The sequence below is a fragment of the Mesocricetus auratus genome, unplaced genomic scaffold (genome assembly GCF_017639785.1).
Source record: "Mesocricetus auratus isolate SY011 unplaced genomic scaffold, BCM_Maur_2.0 Super-Scaffold_100007, whole genome shotgun sequence".
NCBI lineage: Eukaryota > Metazoa > Chordata > Mammalia > Rodentia > Cricetidae > Mesocricetus > Mesocricetus auratus.
The window spans coordinates 64,350,037-64,374,643 of NW_024429191.1; the positions used below are offsets into that span (position 1 = coordinate 64,350,037).

General features: G+C 38.9%; 1 protein-coding gene across 1 annotated transcript in view; it reads right to left on the reverse strand.

The window, feature by feature from the left end:
* Brip1 (BRCA1 interacting helicase 1) overlaps nt 1-24,607 on the reverse strand; it is a 128,641-nt gene that overhangs the window by 32,065 nt on the left and 71,969 nt on the right. The window contains 2 exon segments of the mRNA XM_040749404.1: nt 8,755-8,876; nt 10,219-10,378. Coding sequence (XP_040605338.1) covers nt 8,755-8,876; nt 10,219-10,378 — 282 coding nt within the window.

Here is a 24,607-nt window from a genome sequence, read left to right on the forward strand (position 1 = left end):
AAATAGGAACTTAGTAAACTCCTTAAATAGTGATAAAATATAGTTATATATGTGTGATAACACAGCTCAAAAAGCCAGTGCCTCTCTTGGATAGACACCAAGAGATTATTATAAGAAGTATGTATTAGACTCTTAGTAAAAGCTTTATTAGACTGTTGACCAACTTGATAAGATGCAATTTAATATAAATATAGGAGCTAAGAAGATGGCTCAGAGGGTAAAATGCTTGCTTGCATAGCAAGGACCTGAATTTGGATCCCCAGTACCCTTATCAAGACAGCAACAACAACAACAAAAACCAACCAAACAAAAAAGTACAAGTGGCAAGTGCTTGTGATTCCAGTGCTGGGAGACTGAGATGGAAGAATTGGGGGATGTCTAGCCAATCAGTGAGCTCCAGATACACATGCATGTACACGCACTAATATTATACACTGCTCATTTTAATTTAGGATATACATGCATGTGTGCTATATGTAAAGGAGTGCACGCAACTAAATTTTGCCCACAAGAAGCTATTTGTAACACAGATGTACTTGTGCACTGTCACACCTGGCAGGTGAGGGCAGGAGACGGAAGACAGGTTGGCACATAGTGGGTCAAGGCAGAGGTTTGACTAAGCATTCTAAAGTGTAGTAGCCAAAAGGCTGATAGTGCTCAGATATCAAAGTCACGAATATACTAAACTGATGCAGTAGGAGATTGAGTCACCATACTCCCCTGCACACTGCTTTTATGTTCTATGTTAGAAAGCATGACACCACTCATTTCCAAGGATTCAAGCTATTATGTATTTATTTATTGAAGGTCTCCTTATGTAGCTTAGGCTGGCCTTGAACTTGATCCTCCTGTTTCGGCCCCCAAGTTCTGGGATTACAGAAATGTACCACTCCTGTATTTATCAAGCTATTAAATTCAGCCAAAACTAGGAAGACTGATATTGTAAATAGTGACACATATTACAACCCATATTATCTGATATGTTAAAATATTTATAATTGGAAAATTTGAGTGACACACCTGAAGCCCATCTATATGCCTATAATCTACAGGTTTAGAGGAGATCTGACAAAAATGAAGTGATTAATCCATGGTTTCTTGGCCTTTCTTCTAAGACTGTGTAGTTAAAACCCACAACTCAAATTCACCTGAGGACCAAATTACACTTATTTTTAGAGAAGTTAAAAACCAGTTCCAGAGTGCCCCCTTGAGGAGGTGCTGTTAATTATGTTGTGTCAACAAATCAGTATGAACACAAGTCCCAATCAATCTTTCATGTCCCCATGGTGATATATAAGTCCAAAGACTCTGATCCAATTTGAGAGCAAAACCAATTTACAAAGTTCCTGTGTTTGCAAAGCCATTATACAAATGAAAGAAAACAAATTTAGAATTTTTCAAAATATCAAACATCATTGGTCTTCATCCCTTTAAAGAGTACAGACAACTAACCTGGGGATGTGACTCTGTAGTAGTACTTGCCCAACACGTGCAAATCCCTGGGGTCAATTTCTAGCAAGAAGGGGAAGGGGAGAGAAGTAACTGCAGCAACTCATCTATTTATTGTATGGATCTTTTATGCATTTGTCTTTTGAGGGTATTGTTTCTATCATTTTTACTGCCCATGGCAAAAATACAAGTGGCAACTTAGGTTGCTTACTTAAACTACTTTTTAAAAATTTAAGTTGTATTTATAAACTGCTTTTCAAAATTTTTGGTCAGGTTCTCCTTTTTTTTTTCCCCCTAAGCTAGAAAAGGATCTTCTAAAAAGTTAAGGTGTAAGTCATTGAGGATGAACTCATTTGGCCTAAGTATTCCCAACCATTTCTATATAAACTGCTGGTTTCCTAAATGTTACTGAATTTAGTATTACCGTGCTTTAAGTTTCTACACAAGGCCACCCCCCATGGGAAGCACATGTTGTTATTGGGGCTAGATCCACATGGGTCTCTATATCAGACACTACACTATAACCAGAACTCCACTCCTCTCTGACTTTAGGCTCTGTTCCAAGATCTGGTTTCCCATAGTACAGAATAAAATTCCCAAACCTGAAATTGGCATACAGAGCCTTAGGTGACCTGACTTCTCCCGGTCTGACTTCACAGGCTATTTGTTCTAGCTCCCCAAATCTGTGCTTCTTGCAATTCCTAGAAACTGCTATCCCCTGAGAATACTGTTGTCCATTCTGTTCACCTACATGGTTCTTACCTTCTTTTCTGTGTCAGATTAAATACCACTTCCTCAGGAAGCCACTCCTGACCCATAAAGATCTACCATACCATTCCGAAGTCCCTGTGACTTCCTTCAGCACATCTGTGAGTGCTTTCACTGTCACATCAGTATTCCTTGCTAGACTGTGATCTGCCGGAGAAAAGGGCTATGGATGGTGTGGCACTGTGCTCCCAGAATCCATTACAGTCGCTTAGTTTGTGCTTCTAGCTAGGTAAAAATAGAAGGTTGTTTCATTCTCCTGACTAGTTTTTTTATAATCTGAATAGTTTTGTTATAATCTGGTATCTATGTTTAAATCACCAATTTGAGATGTGGGTGACTGAATTTTAATGCTGCAGCTTTTGTAGTTGTAATTTGTCAATGAATTTGTTTCAGATATCCATTTAAAAGGTGGTTTTGTTAATGTGACTTAACTGCATTAAAGGAAAAATAATGCTTTTCTTAGTTATGCTTTCTCACCAACCTGTACTCATAGAAAAGTCTGGGTTCCCTCTCATGCTCCTCAAGTACCTCAATCTAGTGTGCAGAAAGTTTTCTTTTAAACTATTATATGATTAAGAATGTTGTTACGGAATGATCAGAAGCATCTGGGAAAGGTGGCTATGAAAAAAAAATTCTCACTGGGAAAGTTAGCTCAACGCTCACCCTTCAGAGTAGCCCATTATCAACATTTCATAGTGGGTTTCTTTATTTCCAGGTCCCTAAAGAATGAGTAATAAATTATGACTTGAACTAAACAAGTCACACTTGGCTCCAAAATGAAATTTTCCTACCTCTACTTTCTAGTCCCCAAGGTGGGAAGAGGAAATCCTGGTCACAGGCAAAGAAGTCATAGTTTTGGCTCTAACATACATTTTCCTGTCTCTCTAAAAGCCAAGCTCTGCTAGCAAGACTGTAAAGTCTGAGGTCAGTATTTTAAACTGTATTTAAATTTTTACTTCTATAATCTTCCTAAACTTAAGAAAAATTGGTACCATAAAATTAATGTCATTGCCTTCTTTTCCTCACTCAAATCACTTTTCAAACTCAGACATGAATCTGAACTTTTGAAAATGTGAATTCAAATGAAAAAAAGAAAATAATGCAGGGGTTAATCTGTTTCATTTCTAATAGAATATTGAAACTGTTTTATCTATAGATAGCTTCCATTCATTTCTGCCTGACAAACAGCACAACAAAACTATGAAGTTCTAGCTCAAAGTCCAGCAATTTGCAGCAGTTTTGGAGGATGCCTTTATAAGAATCATTTGTTATTTCCTTTTACAGAAAAAGCATATGGCAACACACTCCAGGAGACAAGTGAAGAGTCACATCTATATGTTCTCTTGAGAGAACAAGCAAGCGTATAGCAAGGAGTATGGGTTATGGGACAACCACTCTCTTGATATTGTAATGGCAAAGGAAGGGAAGTTAATCTCAAGATCTAAAGACCCTGTCTGGGCTGACTAGTACAATGAAGCATCCCCCTAAACCTGAAGAAATAGAATGCCATGCTGTGAAAGGACCTCCAAGATGCTCTATAGCAGCAACTCGGAGTAGTTCCCAAGAAACTAAGGCGGTTCCTGAGTTCTAAAGATTCTCAGTCTCCTAACCACAAGGCACTGGACTCTACCAATTAACCTGAATGAGTTTGGAAGTGGATCCCCAACTATAGCCTATGGAACCCTGAGAATCTTCAGTGTAAACCATCTGGCAGATCATAAGACAAAAACAGTAAACACAATGAATGAATCCTTGGGTATGTGCTTTAGGAAGTAATAAAGGCTTGTGTGGTGTCCTGACATTCAGAAGACTGAGGTAGATAGACTTTTGAGTTTGAAGACAGCCTGGTCTACATAGAAAGTTTTAAGCCGCCGGGCGTTGGTGGCGCACACCTTTAATCCCAGCACTCGGGAGGCAGAGGCAGGTGGATCTCTGTGAGTTCGAGACCAGCCTGGACTACCAAGCGAGTTCCAGGACATCCTCCAAAGCCACAGAGAAACCCTGTCTCGAAAAACAAAAACAAAAAACAAAAAAAACAAAAAACAAAAAACAAAAAAAAAAAAGAAAAAAGAAAAAGAAAGTTCTAACCTGCCAAGCCTACATAGTTAGATTCTTGTCTTAAAATATATATATAGTTGGGCTGGAGAGATGGCACAGAGGTTAAGAGCACTGGCTGATCTTCCAGAGATGCTGAGTTCAATTCCCGTCATCCACATGGTGGCTCACACCACCTACACGCATACATAACAAATAAATCTTTAAAAAATAATTATTCAATCCTAAGTGGCCAGTCCTAAAATAGGTTCAAGTAACACTAACCAGACTCAGGTTACACTTGCATACTTATGCGTGTGCACATATATAACAATAATAATTAAAGAATACAAGGTCATAAGTTTAAAAGGGAATGGAGGGGGCATTTGAAGGGTTGGAGGAAGGAGATGATGTAATTATATTTTAATTAGAAGAAAAGACAAATTAAAAAGTAATAGTTGGGTGTGGAGACACACACTTTTAATCCCAGCACTCTGGGATACAGAGGCAGGTGAATCTCTGTATAGTAGTAACTCTCAACATAAACATTAACAAGATGACTAAAACCTACAAAAGGGAGCAGGGGATTAAAATACAGGCTGGGATCCCTGAAGTCTGAAACATGATAACTCGGAGTTCAGGAAGTTTCAGTGTTCAGAGCATTCAGATTTTTAGATGAGGGATGCTCACAGGAAAGTCTGAAAATATGAAACACCTTTAGCCCCAAGCATTTTGGATATAGGACATTCAACCTCTGGTGGACTATAAAGTAACTGAACACAAAAAGGGCAAGAGTGAAGGATCTACAGAACAAAAACTACAAGACACAGAAACAAATAGCCAATGGCAAGTTCTTCCTCACTACTAACTACATTAAATACAAATGGGTTAAACTCTGTAATTGAAGGACCGAGATTGGCAGGATGAATTGAAAAAAAATTCTATCACCATTTGTTGTTTATAAAGGACTCACTTTTGATATAAAAAAGTTGGATGTTCATTTTGTATTGAATATAAAAATCTATTCACCAGGGATCATATACTTAAATTTAAAATTTACATAAAAAACAGACGAAAATATTTGTGGCAAACTTTTCATGACTTTGGATTTGCTAGCTATTTCCTAACTGGATTTTACCAAAACATGAAAATTTGTATTTCTTTCACACTCCATTGTGGTATACAAATAAATATTTTTCAGTAAGTGGTGCTGGTCAGTCACACTCTGTAGATGTGTGATCTATAATAAATAATTACTACTTCAAATCACTAAGGTTTGTATTTGTTACACAGGACTGATCCAGACATATGACCATGTGAAATACATTTCCTTTACATCTGATATTGTTGAAAACGAAAATACTACTGGAGCTGGAGGAGAGATGGTAAAAGCATTTGTTATGCAAGCAAGAAGACTTGAATTGTAATGCCTAGCACCCATATAAAAAGCCAGGCATGGTCACACATGCCTGACACCTAAATGCGGGGGGAGACAGGTGAATTCTTAGAGCTCTGGGGCCAGCCAGCCAAAACAGTGAGCTTCAGGCTCAGTGAGAGACACTGTCTTAAGAAAGTAAGGCAGAGAGTGATAGAGAAGACTCCTGATGTCTTCTGTGGCTCCTGCATATGCAGACACAGGCATATACTCACATGTGCATACACACCATACCACACCCAAAAGGAAGGAAGGGAGGGGTAGAGGACAGGAAAACTGATTAACAGAGAAAGAAAATATTAACAACTCAAGTTTTGTATAACAGCAAGGTCCAGAATACAATTGTTGGAGTGAAGGTAGATAAAACGAAAAGAAATAAAGGATTTTTAAAAGAATTTTTGAAAACTAGCAAAGAATAATATAACAAATATGTTTAGCATTTTTGAAAATTTTTTTTACTAAAAATTATGGGAAATGATAATGTACCTTTTGATAGTTACTTTCTCTTCTCAAATGTATTGAGCATTGTTAAGTCTGACATGAATACTTTTGGGCTTCACTACTTTGTAAGTATAATACTCAGTGTAGCCTAGTATTAGCCATGAAGTTTGTCATCTTTTCCATTTCTGAAAAATGTGTGAAGGTCCAAGACTTAGAACGAGTATGAGAAAAAAATTGGAAAGAATCCGTATAAGGGGAAATACATTTAAGATGCTAGAAAAGGAATATGTAGTGTATGAGATGAAAGAGGCTGTCTGCATGTAACAAAAGTGCATTCATACAACACTGCAGGGCCAGGGTAAGAGGACAGGACATCTGTAGGCCATCAATAGGTAACCACAAAGTTGGGCCAACAGCAGAGCTAGGCTTCTGCAGAATTTAGCTTGAAAGCTGCTGATGGTGAATATAGGGCATTCCAGAGCATATGTCACCCCACAACAGTTATTTCAGAATAGCAGACCCAGCCTAGCATGCTGGCAAAAGGAACGCTGGTAGTTGTGGACAGTAGAGGCTGTCAAGGCCAGCAAACTCTAGAAGGATTCGATCATGAGTGACTGGATGACACTCCCTCCTGAGGACATAGAAACTTTGAAGTTCAGGGGTTTTCTGAAGAGTAGGAGCTGATTAAAGAACTACTGTGTATTTATTGTTAATGTCAGCCCCAAACCGCTCTACTCTAGAGAACTGAAAGTAGCTGTATAGTTTACAGTGCTTACTAACACACTAACAATAGTGAAGGTAACTACACTGCAGAAAGAACTCCTATTTTGGCCTGCTACCTTAACTGGCCGTACCCTGGGAGTAGAGAAACAGATCATACTCGGTGGGCCAGTTCAGTGGCTAGGAGATACCAAGTCTTGCTCTCGTTGCTAGCACCTTCAAATGCCTGTGGGAAACAAAAGGAAACTCTTCCTGAGAGATGCTAGTGCCAGCTGTGGTACTAACTTTGGATGTTGACTTGAGTAATTTGAAGGATGCCTAGAAAGTCACTATTTCTGGGTATCTAACCTATGCCCAGATACTGGTTTGTGGGTCACCAAATCCAGTGAGGAAGAGGTTCAGTTGTGGGCCACCAAGAATTACAGGCAAAGAGAGAAAACTCTCTAGCTTTTCTCTAGCTGTCCCTCTGAAGCTGACATGTTTTTCTATTATTTTTACTTTTGGACGTCAGATGGCAAGTTCTTTGACCTTTGGACCCTGGAACTTGCACAGACTGATCCTGGGGATGAGGGGTGGGGTGGTTGGCCTTTGGCCTTGGATGGAGCTACATCATCAACACCTGGGAGTCTAAGTCTTTCAGCTTTGTCTTTTTTTAAAAATAGATTTTATTTAATTTTCTTTCATGTGCATTGGTGTTTTGTCTGCATTCATGCCTGTGTGAGGGTGTTGGATCCTCTGGAACTGTAGTTACAGACAGTTGTGACTTGCCACGTGGGTTCTGGGAATTGAACCCAGGTCCTCTGGAAAAACAGCCAGTGCTCTTAACCACTGTGCCATCTCTGCAGCCCCCGTCTTCTTGAACTGAGCCATGCAATCAGCTTGCATTTAGCCTTGGTTGGCCTTTTCAGCTAGCTCCTGTAACTGACTCAATATAACCACATGCAAGTACCTATGTGCACACATACAGACACGCACATGCACATTCTTTTCAGGCGGTTCTGTTTCTCTGGAGAAGCCTAACACATCCCCTTAGCACTTACTATGAATAAACAATGCTGTGACTCTTTAACACAGTTCCTCATGTTGTGGTGATCAATCCCCAACCATAAAATGATTTTTGTAATGCAATACTACTTCATAACAGTAATTGTTAATAATTGCTACTGTAATGTAAATATTTTTGTAGATGGAGCTTTGTGAAAGGGGTTGTAACCCACAAGTTGTGAATGCTGGTCTAGATGAAGTAACTGCTTTAGGAATGACTCTTCTGTTTAGAGGAACAGTAAAATTAGAGCAAAACAGAGAAAACATTTTCAAGGTGTAGATGCCCAAGCACAGCAAACATGGCAACAACAGGGTTTGCCTCTTAACCCTCTTCCTTGCTAAAATTGTTAGATTACATTCCTAAAACTAGCCACCAGTGTCTATTCCCTTATTTGGTCACTTCCTCCTGAGGCTGACAAGCAAGGTTCATCTTTTGAAGTCCAGCAATCAAAAGTCCCCTTTTGGCTACCCTAATTAACATGCCCAGTCAAACCAACTCATCCAAATGTTTCCTACTTTACTTTGCTTTTTTTGTTGTTTTTGTTTTTCTCAAGACAGGGTTTCTCTGTGTAGTTTTAAAGCCTGTCCTGGAACTCGCTCTTACAGACCAGGCTGGTCTTGAACTCACAGAGATCCGCCTGCCTCTGCTTCCGGAGTGCTGGGATTAAAGGCGTGCGCCACCACTGCCCGACTGAGGCCCCACTTTCAAAACCGCTTCTGCTGAACAAAAGAATATGCTACAAGTAAACGTTTCCTCATAGAACACTCTCATTCATTCAGATTCTCCAGCGACTGAAGGAAAACATAGAGTTAACGCTACATAGAGCTCATGGATGGAGCTCCTTGAGGATTCTATGACTTACCTGAAGATCTTTCACATTTGGAAAAGGAATTCCTACTGTTACGACAGCACGGGCATTATCATCGGAGAAATCCAGACCCTCGCTCACTTTGCCACGACACACCGCTATGAGAAGGGCTCCATCTTAAGCACAAGAAGTCAACATTGTTAAAAAGCAAGCTCAAAATTCTCTGACATCGTTTATTCTTAAGTATTTTTAGTAAATTTAAAACCGTCAGGGATTACTTTATGAGACAGTTTTTAAATCTCATTATCTTTAAATAAGTAAGGAAAAAATTAGATGGAAATGGCAGCAAATCAATTTACAAACTGTTCATTTTTGAAGTTATTTAAAGCCAGGTATGGTGGCGCATATCTTTAATCCCAGCACTCAGGATGAAGAGGCAGGCAAATCTCTGAATTCATGACCAGCCAGGTCTACAAAATACAAAGCAAGTTCCAGGACAGCCAGGGTTGTTACACAGAGAAACCCTGTCTAGAAAAATCAAAATAAATATAAAACAAAATAAAAGGTTACTTACACACAGCACAGAGTAGCAGCAGGAAATTAAATGAACAAGCGTTAACTAAGAAACTGAAATCCAATCATTACTTTTACCAGCACAAATACAGCCTCCTCTATGCAGCAATCTTCCTGCAGCAGCCTCTGCAATGCTGTGCCTGAGTTTTTGTTTGTTTCTGGTTTGTCTTGAAAGAGAATGTCAGTATGTGAACCATTTTAATAACACCAAATGGCTGGGCGGTGGTGGCACACGCCTTTAATCCCAGCACTCAGGAGGCACAGGCAGGAGGATCTCTGTGAGTTCGAGGCCGGGCTGGACCGACAGCCTCCAAAACAATACAGAGAAACCCTGTCTCGTAAAAACCAAAAAAACAAAAAACAAAAACAAACCACCAAATACTCCTTGCTTTACAGTTTAAAAAGCCTTTTCACTGACCATGAAATTATTTCCAATTACTGTGGGGATATATTATTTATGATTTATTAAAGCTTGCTTGAGAGTACTGAAAGCACATGCCATAGAGCCAGGCAGTGGTGATACACATCTCTAATCCCAGCAGCCATTTTAGCTAGCCACAGAGCCACGCGGTAGTGGCAAACACTTTTAATTCCAGGACTCAAAGAAACAAGCAGATGGATCTCTGTTAGTTGAATGCCACAGAGCTACATAAAATTAAGCCAATCCTAAAGGGAAACAGCTCACTCAAAAGTGATCTCAGCACTTGGGATCACATGCCTTTAATCCCAGGATTTGAGAGGTATAAAAGGAAGAGGCAGCAGTCTGGGATTGCAGTCTGAGGCTTGGTGGGGAGATTTATTCTCTGACCACACTGAGGACAGGACAGTCCTTTCAGTCTGAGATAGAGGGAAGAGTTAGTGGCTTGGCTGCTTTGCTTCTGTGATCTTCAGCTTAAAGTCTGAACCCCAACATCATGACTCTTTATCTTTCGTGTTACAAATGACCTTTTTCTCCTTTGAACTTGATGGCATCGTAGTACACCTGCAGCAATTCATCAAAATCAGTTTTTTCTCCTCTTTGGGGTTCTGCAATGACTGTCTTCACTGACTCCAAATTATGCCATAAGCCAGTGGAAACCCAACGTTCTCTTAATTTCTCTAATAGCTAAAAAGAGATGGGGAAAATTAATTCTGCAGGCTAGCTGAACAAAGATCCTTATTTGTAAATTACAAATGCCAGAATAAAAAAAATCAAATTTCGACCTGTATCATAATGAATACACATTCTATTAATGTATTGTTAGATTAAAAATAAGAGTCAGTGAAGAGCCCAACCTTAAAACAATCTTAAAAACATGGGTGAGAGAGGAATACAGTAAAACATATACAGTAAAGCAAGAATAATACTTGGAAATACATCAATATCTTAAATATATGTTATTTTAAAAATTTGAACATAGAGTTAGGCATTGTTTCAATATGGTAAGAAATGAAATACAGCAAATGCAAACAAGCAAAAATTAATAAAGAACTAAGTAAATTAAAAAGACAAAAGTCAGGTGTAGAGACAATAATTTTTAACCATTTTTGAATGTCATGAGTTCTACTGCACTGTGTACTAGTTATTACAATGTAACTAAGTACCAAGAAACCAACTGAAGTTCTCTATAATGAACAAAACCTCATTTATTTTCTTAAGATAATTTATTGGTCTTATAAATAAAATTTAAAAGAATGTAAACCAAATTTCCTATCAGTGCTATTTACTCAATGATTAGGGTTGATCAATAACTTAATTTCCCCCATAACACTATAATATGTTAAAAATTATAGGACTGTCACCGGAGGCGGTGATAGCACTTGCCTTTAATTCCAGCACTGAGCAGGCAGAGGCAGGCCTCTGTGAGTTCTAGACAAGATTGGTCTACAAAGAGAGTTCCAGGACAGCCAGGGGTACACAGAGAAACCCTGTCCTGAAATCTCGAAAAAGCCAAAAACAATCAAAAAACAAACAAACAATAATTATAGGACTGTCATCATCTGAAAGTATTTTCTATTTGAAATGTCTCATGAATTGGCTGCTAGAATTTGATTTTTGAATATCCACTGCTTTGAAATAAAAGTCTTGTGTTAAGAGAAGGTACGAAAACCTCCTTGAAAAAGTCAAAATGGATGTTTAACTGATAGGAAAAGATTGATATTTAAAAAAAAATCAATGAAGTATAGAACAATATTAAATTACTTAAATTTCTCTACAGAATAGCTAGTGTAGAACTGGATAAAAATACTATCTCTAGAGTAAAGGAAACCAGATGAAATATCTGACAAGATTCCATAATTGCTGATACTTAATGGAATTTAATACAATGATATACCATTTTATTTGAATTTAAAAACAAAGATAATGTTTCATCATTGATTTCTGGACTCAGGGATAACAACAACTACCAAACTTCAGGTGATAAGTGTTCCAAGATCCTGGCCAACTCACTCTACTCAGGTAAGACATGTATACACAATGCACAGAGTAGAAAAAGAAAAGCTTAAGAAATAACAAAGAAGCAGTCAACGCAAAATTTCCACTGAAGAGTTTTTTCACATTACAAACAAAAATTCGCTTGTGTTTGGTAATATAGGCTTCAATTCTAGATAAAAAACAGGATGAGGCAAGAAGATGATGAGTCCAAGGCTTGCCTGGATTACAGAATGAGTTCAAGGTCAAAGCAATTTAGTGAAGCTGTGTCTCAAAATAAGAAGGAAGAAAAGTTGGGGATAAGGCTCAGAGGTAGATTTGCCTGCCATGTTCCAAGATCCAATGTCCAACCTCTCGTACCACAAAACAAGAGAGTGGTGTTAAAACTCGTCTGAGCTTACTGACATACCTGATTTTACTGATTTCACATGATTTTTAAACTAAATTGTCAGTTTATCATAATTATATGACTAAGATTGTAATCTAGAGACTAGGTGGGAGAAAAAAAGGAGAAACAGAGAACACCAAACACAGATCTCATTTTTCCAGTTTGTATGAAAACCTTATTGTGGCTGGGTGGTGGTGGTATGTTTTTAATTCTAGCACTTGGGAGGCATAGGCAGGTGGATCTCTGTGAGTTTGAGGCCAGCCTTGTCTACAAAGAAATCACACACACACACACACACACACACACACACACACACACACACACACACACAGAGAGAAACCTACTGTTAGTGAAAAGTTTGTAACTTGAATACACGTCTTCATGTTATGCAGAAATTAATCTTGATCTGGTGAGATGGTTGACAGGGTAAAAGTGCTTCCTGTGCAAGACTGAATTCAATCTCCAGAAGCCAAGATGGAAGGAGAGAACTGACTTCTAAAAGTTGTCCTCTGATCTCCATACACTTACTGTGGTATATGCATACCAGCGCACATCACATACACATCACATTACACACACAGCATGTACAACACATCATATACTCACACAGCACATGACACATACAGAGCATCACACACACATACATGCACACATCACATCACACGGCACAACACACACACACACACACAGAGCACACGTACACATCATATAAAATAAAAAAAATCAATATTGCCTAGGTACCCTGGAACTAACATGTTAAGACAGAGGCATTTATATCAGCCTATGTAAGAAAACCCAAGTATTCTAAACGAATACTGACAGAACATAACAACATGGTAATTGGAGATTGAAATACCAAAGCTTCAACAAATCAATAAGATCCAGACAGAAAATCAATAAGGAAATAGAAAACCTTAACAACCCCAAATCTGGAAGTCTAAAGAGGCACACATATAACATTCCACAGAACAGTAGCAGAACGCTAATTCTTCTGAAAAGTATATATCCATTACGTGTTAGGTCACAAAACAAGTCCTAACAAATTTAACAAGATGGCTCAGCAGATAAAAGCACTTGCCCCTGGTCCTGATGACTGGGATTCCATCCTTGGGAACTGGTTCATCAAAGCTGTCCTTGGACCTTCACTACACACACACACACACACACACACACACACACACACACACACACACACACACACTAACAATATTGAAATGACACCACATCTTTTCCAACCACAACAGAGACTGGAATTCAATAGAAAACTAAGGACTTTAGGAAGATGTAGAAATTAAACAATCTACTTCTGATCAGTGAACAGAGTCAAAAGAAGAAATTTTTAAAAAGCTATGGAATTATATTGAATCAACAAAAATAAAATACAACACACCAAAAGTAAGGAACAAAACAAAGGATACTAAGGAAGAAGTGTATAGGTGAAGCAAATGCCTACATTAAGAGAAACACAACCCTGAAATTCCAGCTACTTGGGAGGTTGAGGCAGGAGGATAGCAAGTTCAATGTCTGCCTGGGCTACAGTGAGACTATCTCAAGATAACAAGTTTAAAAAGTGCTCTACTCCCCAGGTGGTGTCGGCGCATGCCTTTGATCCCAGCACTTGGAAGGCAGAGGCAGCCTGGTCTAAAAGCAAGTTCCAGAACAGCAAGGAAAAAAAAGTGCTCTACTTAGTGGAAGGACACTTACCAACCATGACCAAGGCTCTGTGTTTAATACTGAATTACAGAGTTAAAAAAAAGTTAGTAAGAGAAAACAAAGATTAAAAAATGAAAAAAAGAAACAAAGATTAGAACAGAAATAAAATAGAGGAGAGGAAAATTATGAGTAACTTGAACAAAATGAGAGTTATAAAGATATCACCAATACTGACAAACTAAGGAAAAAGATACAACAACATAAGAAATATTTTTAAACTACATAAGCACATATGAATCAAAAAAGATGAATTTCAAAACTAAACATGTTGAGTAAAGGAGTAAATACTATTTCACTTAAAGCTGAAAACAAAGTCCTATTTAAGGGAAAACTACTGGGGCAGCCAGAAGTCCCTCCAGTGCCCGCCCTTGAGCAGCAGGTGCCACCATGATGAGATGGAAAGACAGGGTACATGGTGGAGAGACAGAGAACGAAGGGGAGTGCTTCATGCACTGTGCAGAGAGTTGGATCTGGAGATGCTACAGTGGTGAGGAACTTGTAAATATGAGAAGTCTGCATAGCCACCTGAGGCCATGGTAATATCCAGGCCTGGCTACTGCCTAAGGCCATGTTTGGGTCCATGGCCCTGCTTCAGCTGGGGTCTCTGTTGATGTCCGAGGTCCACCCATGTTACCACCAATGACCACAAGGATGTCTGTGGTCTGGGCTGCCACTTGAAGTCATGTTGATGTCCAAGCTGGCCCTGCCCCTTGCCGGCCACAGAAGAGCTAGCCACTACAACAGTAGCACAGGAGGAGCTGCGGAGACCTGGCTGACCAACTCAGCTACCACCAAGGCCCAGATTCAGGGCTTTGAGTTGGCTCATCCCAACATCTATCCCATCTATGTGCTGCCGGCTGGAGTGCCTGAAAAGGCCCATCCTGCCAAATCATAACTGCAGGATCTCCATGACACAGGGCAACAGGAAGACATCCCAGATACAGCTAGGGTCCAGTATCAGCAGTGTAGCAGAAGCCTGAGGCCCTGAACCACACTGACTCACTGCAATGAACATTTGCAAGTGAAGTTGTTTGGGCAAAAGGCTATGCTGTGAGACACGCCGTAGCTTCCACCGTCACTATGAATGAATGTGTGGAGAGGCAGGGAAGGTGGAGGAGTGGAGAGGTACAAGTTTGGCAGAGCTGGGGGAGACGGCTGGGGCTGGAACGAGAGAAGGCTGCGACTACTGAGGAGAAGCCACTGCCCACAAGGGTTGGCAAGATTTTAGTTGAATAAAATATTTTATTTTCTTTTGGGGGGTAGGCTACAATGGTGGAGGGCGGATATGGATGGATGGGGAAATGAGGGACACTGGGGTGCATGATGTGAAATTCTCAAAGAATCAATTTTAAAAAGTATGTTTAAAAAAAGAAAAAGAAACAAAAACTATCAAATTTACATGTGTGTACTCAGGTGCCATGGTATATACACGTAGAAGTCAGAGTACAACCTGCATGACTTGGTCCTCTCCTTATACCATGTGTGTTCCAAGGATTCAACTTAGGTTGACAAACTTGGTGACAAGCACCTTTATCTCCTAGCCATTTCCCTAGCCACTATATGTACATTTTAAAATTCTGGGGCTAGAGAGATGACACAGAGGTTTAGAAGACCCAGGCTCAATTCCCAGGACCCACATGGCAACTCATAGCCATCTGTAACTATGGTGATATTTTGTTTATGATCTAATAAATAGAGCATGCCTGAAGATCATAGTGCAAAGCTAGTCACACTAGTTAACCATAGAGGCCAGGCAGTGGTGGCACACACCTTTAATCCCAGCACTCAGGAGACAAAGGGAGATGGATCTCTGTGAGTTCAAGGCTACCCTGGGTTACATGAGAGTGAATCAGTCTAAAAGAGAAACAAAGCTCACACCTGTAACGCCAGCACTAGGGAGTGATACATCTGGGCAGAGAAAGGAATATAAGGTGGGAGGAGACAGGAACTGACAGTCTGAGGTTTTATGGAGAGTAGTCTAAGCAGTCTGAGGACAGGTTTGAGCATTGGTAGAGGTGAGAACTCTAGAGGCTGGCTGCTTTGCTTCTTTATTCTTTAGGCAAGCTTTATTTGTTGTATCATAAGCAAAATATCAACACACACAACTCCTGTTCCAAGGGATCTGACTCCCTTTTCTTGTCTGAAGGCACTAGGCATACAGGTTGTGTGTACATACACAGAGGTAAAATATTCATATACATAAAAATAACTTAAAAAAGAGAAGAAACAGTTCCCACAAGGAAATCTACCTTCTTTTTCTTTCTTTTTTAAAATTTATTTTAGATGCACTGGTGTGAAGGTGTCAGATTCTCTAGAACAGGAGTTACTTACAGACAGTGGTGAGCTGCCATGTGGGTGCTGGGAATTGAACCTGGGCCTCTGGAAGAGCAGTCAGGGCTCTAAACTTCTGAGCCATCTCTCCAGCCCTGAAACCTACCTTCTTACTATCACTGAGCAGTTAAGCCACTAGCAAATGCTGCCAGAATTACCTTCCAACAATACTTAGACTTGAAGTATTTCCCATTAGCTTTGTTGCTACCATGTCCCTAACCCAACAATCATCTGTCACCCTGTTTCACTTGATTTTGTTAAACTGTTGTCCTGTTTTATCCTATGTTATCTGAAGTCCCCTTTTTTTCCCACACATGGCATCCAGTACAATCCTTTAAAAAGTAAGGCTAGGTAAGGCTGAGCACATGGCTCAGTTGGCAAGATGATTATCTAGCATGTACATGGATTCTATCCCCAGAAAAGCATAAACCAAAAACTGAGGTGCACACCTGTAATCCAAGTACTAATCCAAGAAGATCTGAAGCTTAAGCTCATCCTTAGCTACACAACAGTTCAAAGTCAGCCTGGGATACACGAGATTGCTCCAGACAACACCAAAACTTAAGCCGAAGTCTCCAAAGGCTTCCTATTGTACTTAGCATCAAATCCAAAGCCTTATTGCCCTGTGGTTTTACCCTGGCCCTTTCTCTGACCCCTAGTCCTCTATTCATCTCTCACACTGCTACAGGCACACTAGACTTTCCTACTACAAGGTTCTTCCATGGGAACATTGTTCTCTTCCTTCCTTCTCTCCTTGTCCTTTATTCAATATCACCTTCTCAAACAAACTTTCCTAAATCATCCTATTAGAATTATAAACCATCTCTCTATATCCCCAGAATTCTTTTGCCGGTTCTCATTTAGTTTTCTACATAACTGTATCAGACCCCTTGAATTGCTGCAACAAAATGTCACAGACTAAGTGACTGAACAACAAAAATATATTTTTCACAAAATCCTAGGGAATGGGAAATACAAAATCAAGATGATGGCCAACTTGATTTGTAGAAAGGGAGGGTTCTTTTCCTGTCATGTAGATGGCCTCCTTTTCTCCACATCCTGACATGACCTTTTTCCTGTGCCTATGCAGAGGAGAGAAATGGGCACTCTGGTGCCTCTTGGTGCAAAGACACTAACGCTATGAGCCCAGGTCCCATCCTCAGGTCTTCATATGACCTTAAGTACATCCTTAGAGGCTTGTCCCATCTTCAAATGTAACCACACTGGAGTTTAGGGCTGCCACACACACAAATCCAGTCCATAACATTATCTAACATATCTGTATCTTCTTATACCTAGTTTTCTTTCAACCTCTCATCCCTGGAAACATAAGAAAGACAATAAATTTTTTCTCTGTTTAGCTCTCTGGTGACTGTCTAATACTAGAATACATAACATGCAGAAAATGCTCAATAAATATGTTAGATGAACTTAATAGCCAACAAAATTCAAACCAATGGTCAATCAAGAGGGAGAATAAAGAAAAGCAAAAACAAAAACAAAAACCCTACAACTACAAAACCTGGGGCCAAGGTCTTCTATGAAATAGTATTCAAGTGATTAATAAGATGACAACAGAGATGGAAGGGAGAAGTGACATATTAAAGGACACAAACTCAGGCTGGAGGTTTTTGTTGGTGAGTTCCATTAGCCTCTCCCCTCCCTTCTTCTTACTTCCTCCTTTTCCCCCCTTATTTTCTCCCCTGACCCCTGGCTCTCTTGCTTCTTTTCAATGCTTTGGTCTACAGCTTTTCTGTTCTCACTGCAGTGACACTCGAAGGGCACATGTACACAGCTTAATTGTTTCCCACTTGCTAGAGGAGTCTCGGGAGTGACTGGACACACAATTCAGTTGCTATGGTCTCTTAAATATCACAGCTAGGTACCTAGCAATCAAACAGCTTAAAGGAAAGTACTTGAACACAAACCTGCCTCTGTTTTTCAGGCTTACTACATGAGAAAAAAACTCAAGGTATTTCTAAGTTTTTTTTTATAGCTCATAAAAAGTAAATACTAGTCATATTCAGAGACTAGCTGACACACAATGACAGAGACGATTTAGTTTACCAACTGCTGTTCACATTGCTTGGATTCATTAGCCTTAGGGGCAAGTTTTTGAAAAAGTCACATCTCACAAATTAAAAGAATACTTTGGAATGCCTGTGTCTTATCTGGATATTGTCATTTCACTTTTTCAAGCTTCTTAAAACCAGTATGTCACTAGGGAGGCAATAAGTTAGAATCCTGCATTTGTTCAATGTCCATCGCTTTTACGAAGCACCAGATGTTCAGTACATTAATAACGCACTAACTCAGTCTCTTTCTGAAACTTTAGAAAGTGCAAATTGCATTAAGACCTCTTTGCCCTCATTACTGGTATTGTTACAAACCTAGCCCTTTAGAAAATGTTTTTTGGCATGTGTTTCTCTTCATAATATTGCCATTTACTCACTTTAATAGCCAGTACTCAAGTCCTAATGTATTTAATAGTCCTGCCTAAATAGACTATCTCATATAATCCTATTCACATAATTTGCTTCATAGGTAAAAATGTAATCATAGTTTTCTATCTGAAGATGATTCTTTGCTATTCATTTCATGAGGTGTTAATATTTGAGAAACATTTTCTTTTATTCAGCTGATATATACTTATGGGTGGTATGTTAGAAATAAGAGTATTTTTGAATACTAATAGAAATGAAAAATTAGTAGTTTTTTCTAAATAACATGTTTAGATACCATGAGTATTTTCAGCATTCAAATGTAAACTATAAAAAAATTAGTCATTTTTACTTAAGCACCTCCCCATGTGATTATACTTGATCTAGTACTCTGACTTCAACATTTCAAGGTTAAATCTCGATGAATACTCATACAGTCAGGAAGGAGTACTCATGGAGAAAGAATATGGGCAGACACTACCCTGAAGTGAATATGAGATTCACTGCCGTTTTTGACACTCTAAAGAGAAACAAAAGATACTGAAGTCTCTGAAAAGGACTAGTCTTCTTATTAGTGCACTACTGACAACAAATTATTTTATACTTTTTCACAGATACATATGAAAGTATAGTATTTACAATCTGAACTTAAAAACCCAAACAGCATTTAAGAAGTAATTCATACATTGAGGGATAATCCAGTCAATTGGAATTTCTTGAACAAAAACAGGAACCTATAACTATTTATGCATGGAGGAAATTTATATCTTTGAAAAATGGATTCTGAATTTTTGTTGACTCACCAACATTGATAAACAGCAGATTCATCGATTCATGGTGTAAACGTAAGTTAAAATGTACATATTTGACCATTTTTGTTATTTTAAGAAGTAATGGCTTAATAAACATTGGATGAAATCTGAACATATAAATTCATTCACACAAAAATCAACTGTATGACTTTGTGAGATTAAGTACAGGCTGAAAAAAAATCAACTATATTTCTATACTCCTGCAAGAAGACAAGAACAAATGTCAATCAGAATGAGATAGTGCAGTTACACTGTGAGAAACAACACAAACTATAGGCTGAGAAAAACAGGTAAGTGAGAAGCAAATACTGCAATGTTTCCTAAGTTACTACTGTCAGATATTGTTAGGCTGGATCTGCTGCAAACCTGATACTATGCAACTTGAAGGGATAATACTTGGAAAAAGCTTTATTTCATAATGAAAAAATAGTGAAAATACTATGTGAGGAAGCATCGAAACATCATGCCGATAAAAAGAATCAAAAACCACTGGAGGCATCAGCGAGAGAAGAAACAGAGTCCACATACAACAAGAACAAATCAGAAAATGACAGCAGTCAATCCTAAGTCACCGTGATGGCTAGAACGTACATGTCACCCAAAAGGCCAGGTGTTGAAGGTTTGGCTGGCAGCATGGAAGGCAGCAAGGTCTAGCTGAAAGAAGTAGGTCACTCCTTTTACAACCTTGGAGCGCACGCTGGGTCCCTGAACATCTCTTTTCTCTGTCCTTGCTTTCTACTGTCTACCAAGTGCTTCTGCCATGAGGCCTTGCCACAGGCCTCAGAGCAATCTGGCAACGGGACCACAACTAAAACCTCTGAAAGTGTGAGCTTTTTCTTCTTTAAAATAATTTCTCAGTTATTTCATCCCAATGATAGAAAGCTAACACAAGTACCAATAATTACCATGGATATAATTGAATTCAACTATATAATAACAATAGAGAATGAATGCATAAAATATACAACCCAGGGTTCAGTATGATGGTGCATGCCTTTAATCCCAGCATTCAGGAGGCAGAGACAGGCCTCTGTGAGTTCAAAGCCCTGTTTAAAAAAAAAAAAAGAAAGAAATTAAAAGAAAAAACCCTAACTATATACTACATAGAAGAGAATTATATCCCCTTAAAGGACTTATAAAAATAAGGAAGGTATGCAAAAAGATCTCCTCCTTCCAAGGCTAGGGGATTATTGCCAAAAAGGGGGCAGAAAGAACGTGAGTGCCAAACACAGTGGGAGAAAAACAAAGAAACAGTATCCTCTAGACACACAGGGCAGCTGTACATATGAACTCAGTGCCTGTGACAGCAGGCACAAACCACACATGAGCTCAACCCAGACCAAATCCCAGTAAATAGAGAGAAAGTGTACATCAAGTCCCACCCCTAGCTGAGGAACTATTGGTGACTGATAGGGGGGGAGTCAGTGTTCTCTGAGTATTGTTACCTCTGGGTAAGTTGACCGATGGATGGGGGATGTCCTTCTGTGTACATATGTTTCTCTCATTGGTTGATGAATAAAACACTGATTGGCCAGTAGCCAGGCAGGAACTATAGGTGGGGCTACCAGACAAGGAGAATGCTGGGGAGAGGGCGCAGAGAGAGGCTGCCAGCAAACACCATATAGCTGCTGAGGGAGCAAGATTCCCCGGAAGATAAGACCATGTGGAAATACTTAGATTCATAGAAATGGTCAATAATTAAGAGAGTTAGCCAATAAGAAGCCTATGCCATCGGCCAAACAGTTTAATAACTAATATAAGTCTCTGTGTGTTTATTTGAGGCTAAATGGTTGTGGGACCAGGCTGGCAAGAAACTACAAACCATTTTAAGGGAAGATCACATACCTAAAAATATATAGGTAGAAAAATCGGACTTCATGGGTTTTATTAAAAAAAAAAAAAAAAGATGGGATACCAGAGAGGAGTTGGGGGGGACAAATATGATCCAAACACTTATATAATATAAAATTACTATAGTTAACTGAACCAGAATATCCCTAACCACATTCTAAACATTTGTTCTTATACCCACAGATAAGTGTAGTTCTCTCCTCTCATCAAAAAAATGTTTCTTTACAACAGAGACCATTACAGAAAAACCACAACCAATCAAAATGTAGAGCTGGAGAACACAGTATTAATGGATATATCAAAAAAACGACTCCTGTATCTAAGGCTTAGGGAACATTACAGAATTGGGGGGTGGGGTGGAAATATGGTTAATAGCCAAAGGATTGGAGAGTTTGTTGTGAGATTGTGTCTCCTAGAAATGTCAGAAACTACACCCATAAGGTCTTACCACCATGATTGCTTAACCATCAGCCAACAAGGACAACAACAGACATTCCAAAATGGATGATGAAAGACCACAAGGCCTCAATCTGACACAAAGAACTACAAACAACTACAGAATGCTGAGAGTGAGAAAAAGTCTTTCTCAAGAAAAAAAAGGCACACCAATTAATTATCCAATACCAAATGGTCATCTCTGAAATCACACAAAGAATTGATAATATACAGACCAAGCAGGTTTAATTTAGGGATACACACATACATGTATGTAACAACAATTAATGAAAAAAGATGCAATGAATTTGAAAGAGAGTGTGTGTGTAAGGGTGTATAGGAAGGTTTGAAGGAAGGAATGGGGAAAATGGTATACTCATAATGTAATCTCAAAAATAAAAAAATTTTAAAAGCACTATAAAGAGACAGAGATTAGTGTGTGTGTGTGTGTGTGTGTGTGTGTGTGTGTGTGTGTGTGTGTGTGTGTGTGTACAAGGTTAGCAGAAGGAAATAAGATCAGGGCATAAATGATTTCAGAATATTCCTCATTAGGTAATGTGTGAACTAGAAATGTTTTAATAAATCAGAGTGAATGGTTCTTATAATAAAAATAAACATGAATGAAATAGAGACTAGAAACTTTAAGGAAAAATCAACAAAACAAGAATTGAGATGTTGAAATGATAAACAAAATAAATAAAACTTTAGATAGATGAATTTAGAGCAATGACTCAAAACCAGAAATAAAACTGATGGCATTATACTGAGAGCACAGAAATCAGAGGGTTGCAAGAATTATTGTCAACAGTTATATGCATAGTCCTAGACACATTCAATGTATTAATATGGAATTATGAAGACATAAAAAAATTTGGAGATAGCTTTAGAGCTAATAAGAAGACTGACAAGGTAACAACAAACGTCCTGTCAAAAGGAAAGCCCAGGATGTTCTTTGGCTTTACTCAGAATTGCCTCAAGTATTTAAAAGTGAACTAATGTTAATCCTTCAAAAAATTAGGGTGTAGTCTAAACTCTTAACAAAACAGTATTACTTTGATACTGAAGCCAAACATAGGTGAGTATCACCAATACACACAGGAGCAAAACTTCTGGACAAAATACTGCAGCCCAAGCTCAAGAGTATGGCCACCACAATCATAAAAGTACCTTGGGAAGTAGGTAGGTACTTCCATTTTAACAGACTGAAGGATAAATACAACCTCATGACTTTCTCATTAGATGAGCAAAAAATCTGATAAAATTCAAGTTCTTGTCAAAATAGACATGGAAAGAAAGTGCTACAACACAGTAAAGCACATATATGGTAAAGCCATAGCTAGTGTTACACATGACAGAGAACTGAAAGCTTTTCTGGTACCATCTGGAAGAACATGAGGTTTCCATTCTTGCCACATGTATTCAGCACTGTATTGGAAGTCCTTGTTGGGGCATTTAGTCAGAAGAAAGACACAAAAGGTACCCAAAGACATATAAAAGGAAGAACTGAAGTTTATTCTCTTTGCTAAGAACATAAACTGACATATAGAAAGCTCTAATGCCACCAACAAAATAAAAACCCTAAAAAGTAATTTAAGAAAATCAAAGTTGCAGGATACAAAATCAATATGCAGAATCTGTAGTATGGGCCGAAAGGGACGCAGAGGCATATTGCCTGCCTACCATGTGCAAAGTCCTGGGTTCTATCTCCCACATACAAGGAAAGAAAAACCCCTGTGGTGTTTCCATATGCTAACAATGATCTATAAAGATGGAAGGAAAGAAACCATAAAGAAACTTTTTACTGAAATCAAGCAAACAATTGGAGGCCACCAACAGAGACCCAGAAGGGACAGATGACCCTTGGATAAGGGAACTGGGGAGATGGGAGATGAGGGTCTACAGCAGGGTGAGAACTGAGGCTAGGGGCTGCACATAAAACTAGGGCTTCTCGCCGGGCGGTGTTGGCGCTCGCCTTTAATCCCAGCACTCGGGAGGCAGAGGCAGGCGGATCTCTGTGAGTTCGAGGCCGGGCTGGACCAATAGCCTCCAAAACAATACAGAGAAACCCTGTCTTATAAAAACCAAAACCAAAACAAACCAAAACAAACCAAAACAAAACAAAACAAAACTAGGGCTTCTCTCTTCAGCAGGTGGGATTTCATAAAATTTCAGTGAGGTTCCCAGCAGCCTGGTGAGAAGTGCCAGGAACAAAGGTTCAATCTTAGAAGCGCCGAAGCCACTCCTTAACCAAGCTGTTTTAATTATTTAATAAAATGTGGTATGTGTTCCCCAACTATTTTCCAGTGACCACAAGAATACAAGTGTGCAAGTGTCTATAGTTAGGTGGCTGATAAGTTGAACAACTATACGCTTAACCTCTAATTGTCCTACCATCTTACCACAACCCTAAGGTCCCAACACTATAAAGATTTTTTTCTACTTAACACAGAAGAAATAGTGTTCTACCTACAGAAGTTTCAAACAATTAAATAATAATAATAATAAAAACTTGGATGTAGCAATTTAGTTTCTCTTTTAGATTAGCTTAAAAATGGCAAATATCAAACTAGTAGCACTGCCAATTTCTCAACATAAAAATTTAATGCTAAATAATACATATAAATCTGGGCGTTGGTGGCGCACGCCTTTAATCCCAGGACTTGGGAGGCAGAGGCAAGTGGATGTCTGTGAGTTTGAGACCAGCCTGGTCTACTGGGAGAGTTCCAGGACAGCCTCCAAAATAATACAGAGAAACCCTGTTTCAAAAGACCAAAAATAAGTAAATAAGTAAATAAATAAATAAATAAAATACATATAAAAACTCTTAATAGAGACTGAACAGAAAAATTGTTTCATTCTTATCTGTCATTCAGTGGTAAATGAAAAGATGTTCCTCAAGGAAAATGGGTCATGCAACTTAGTCATAAAGAACATCAAAGTCTACAACAAA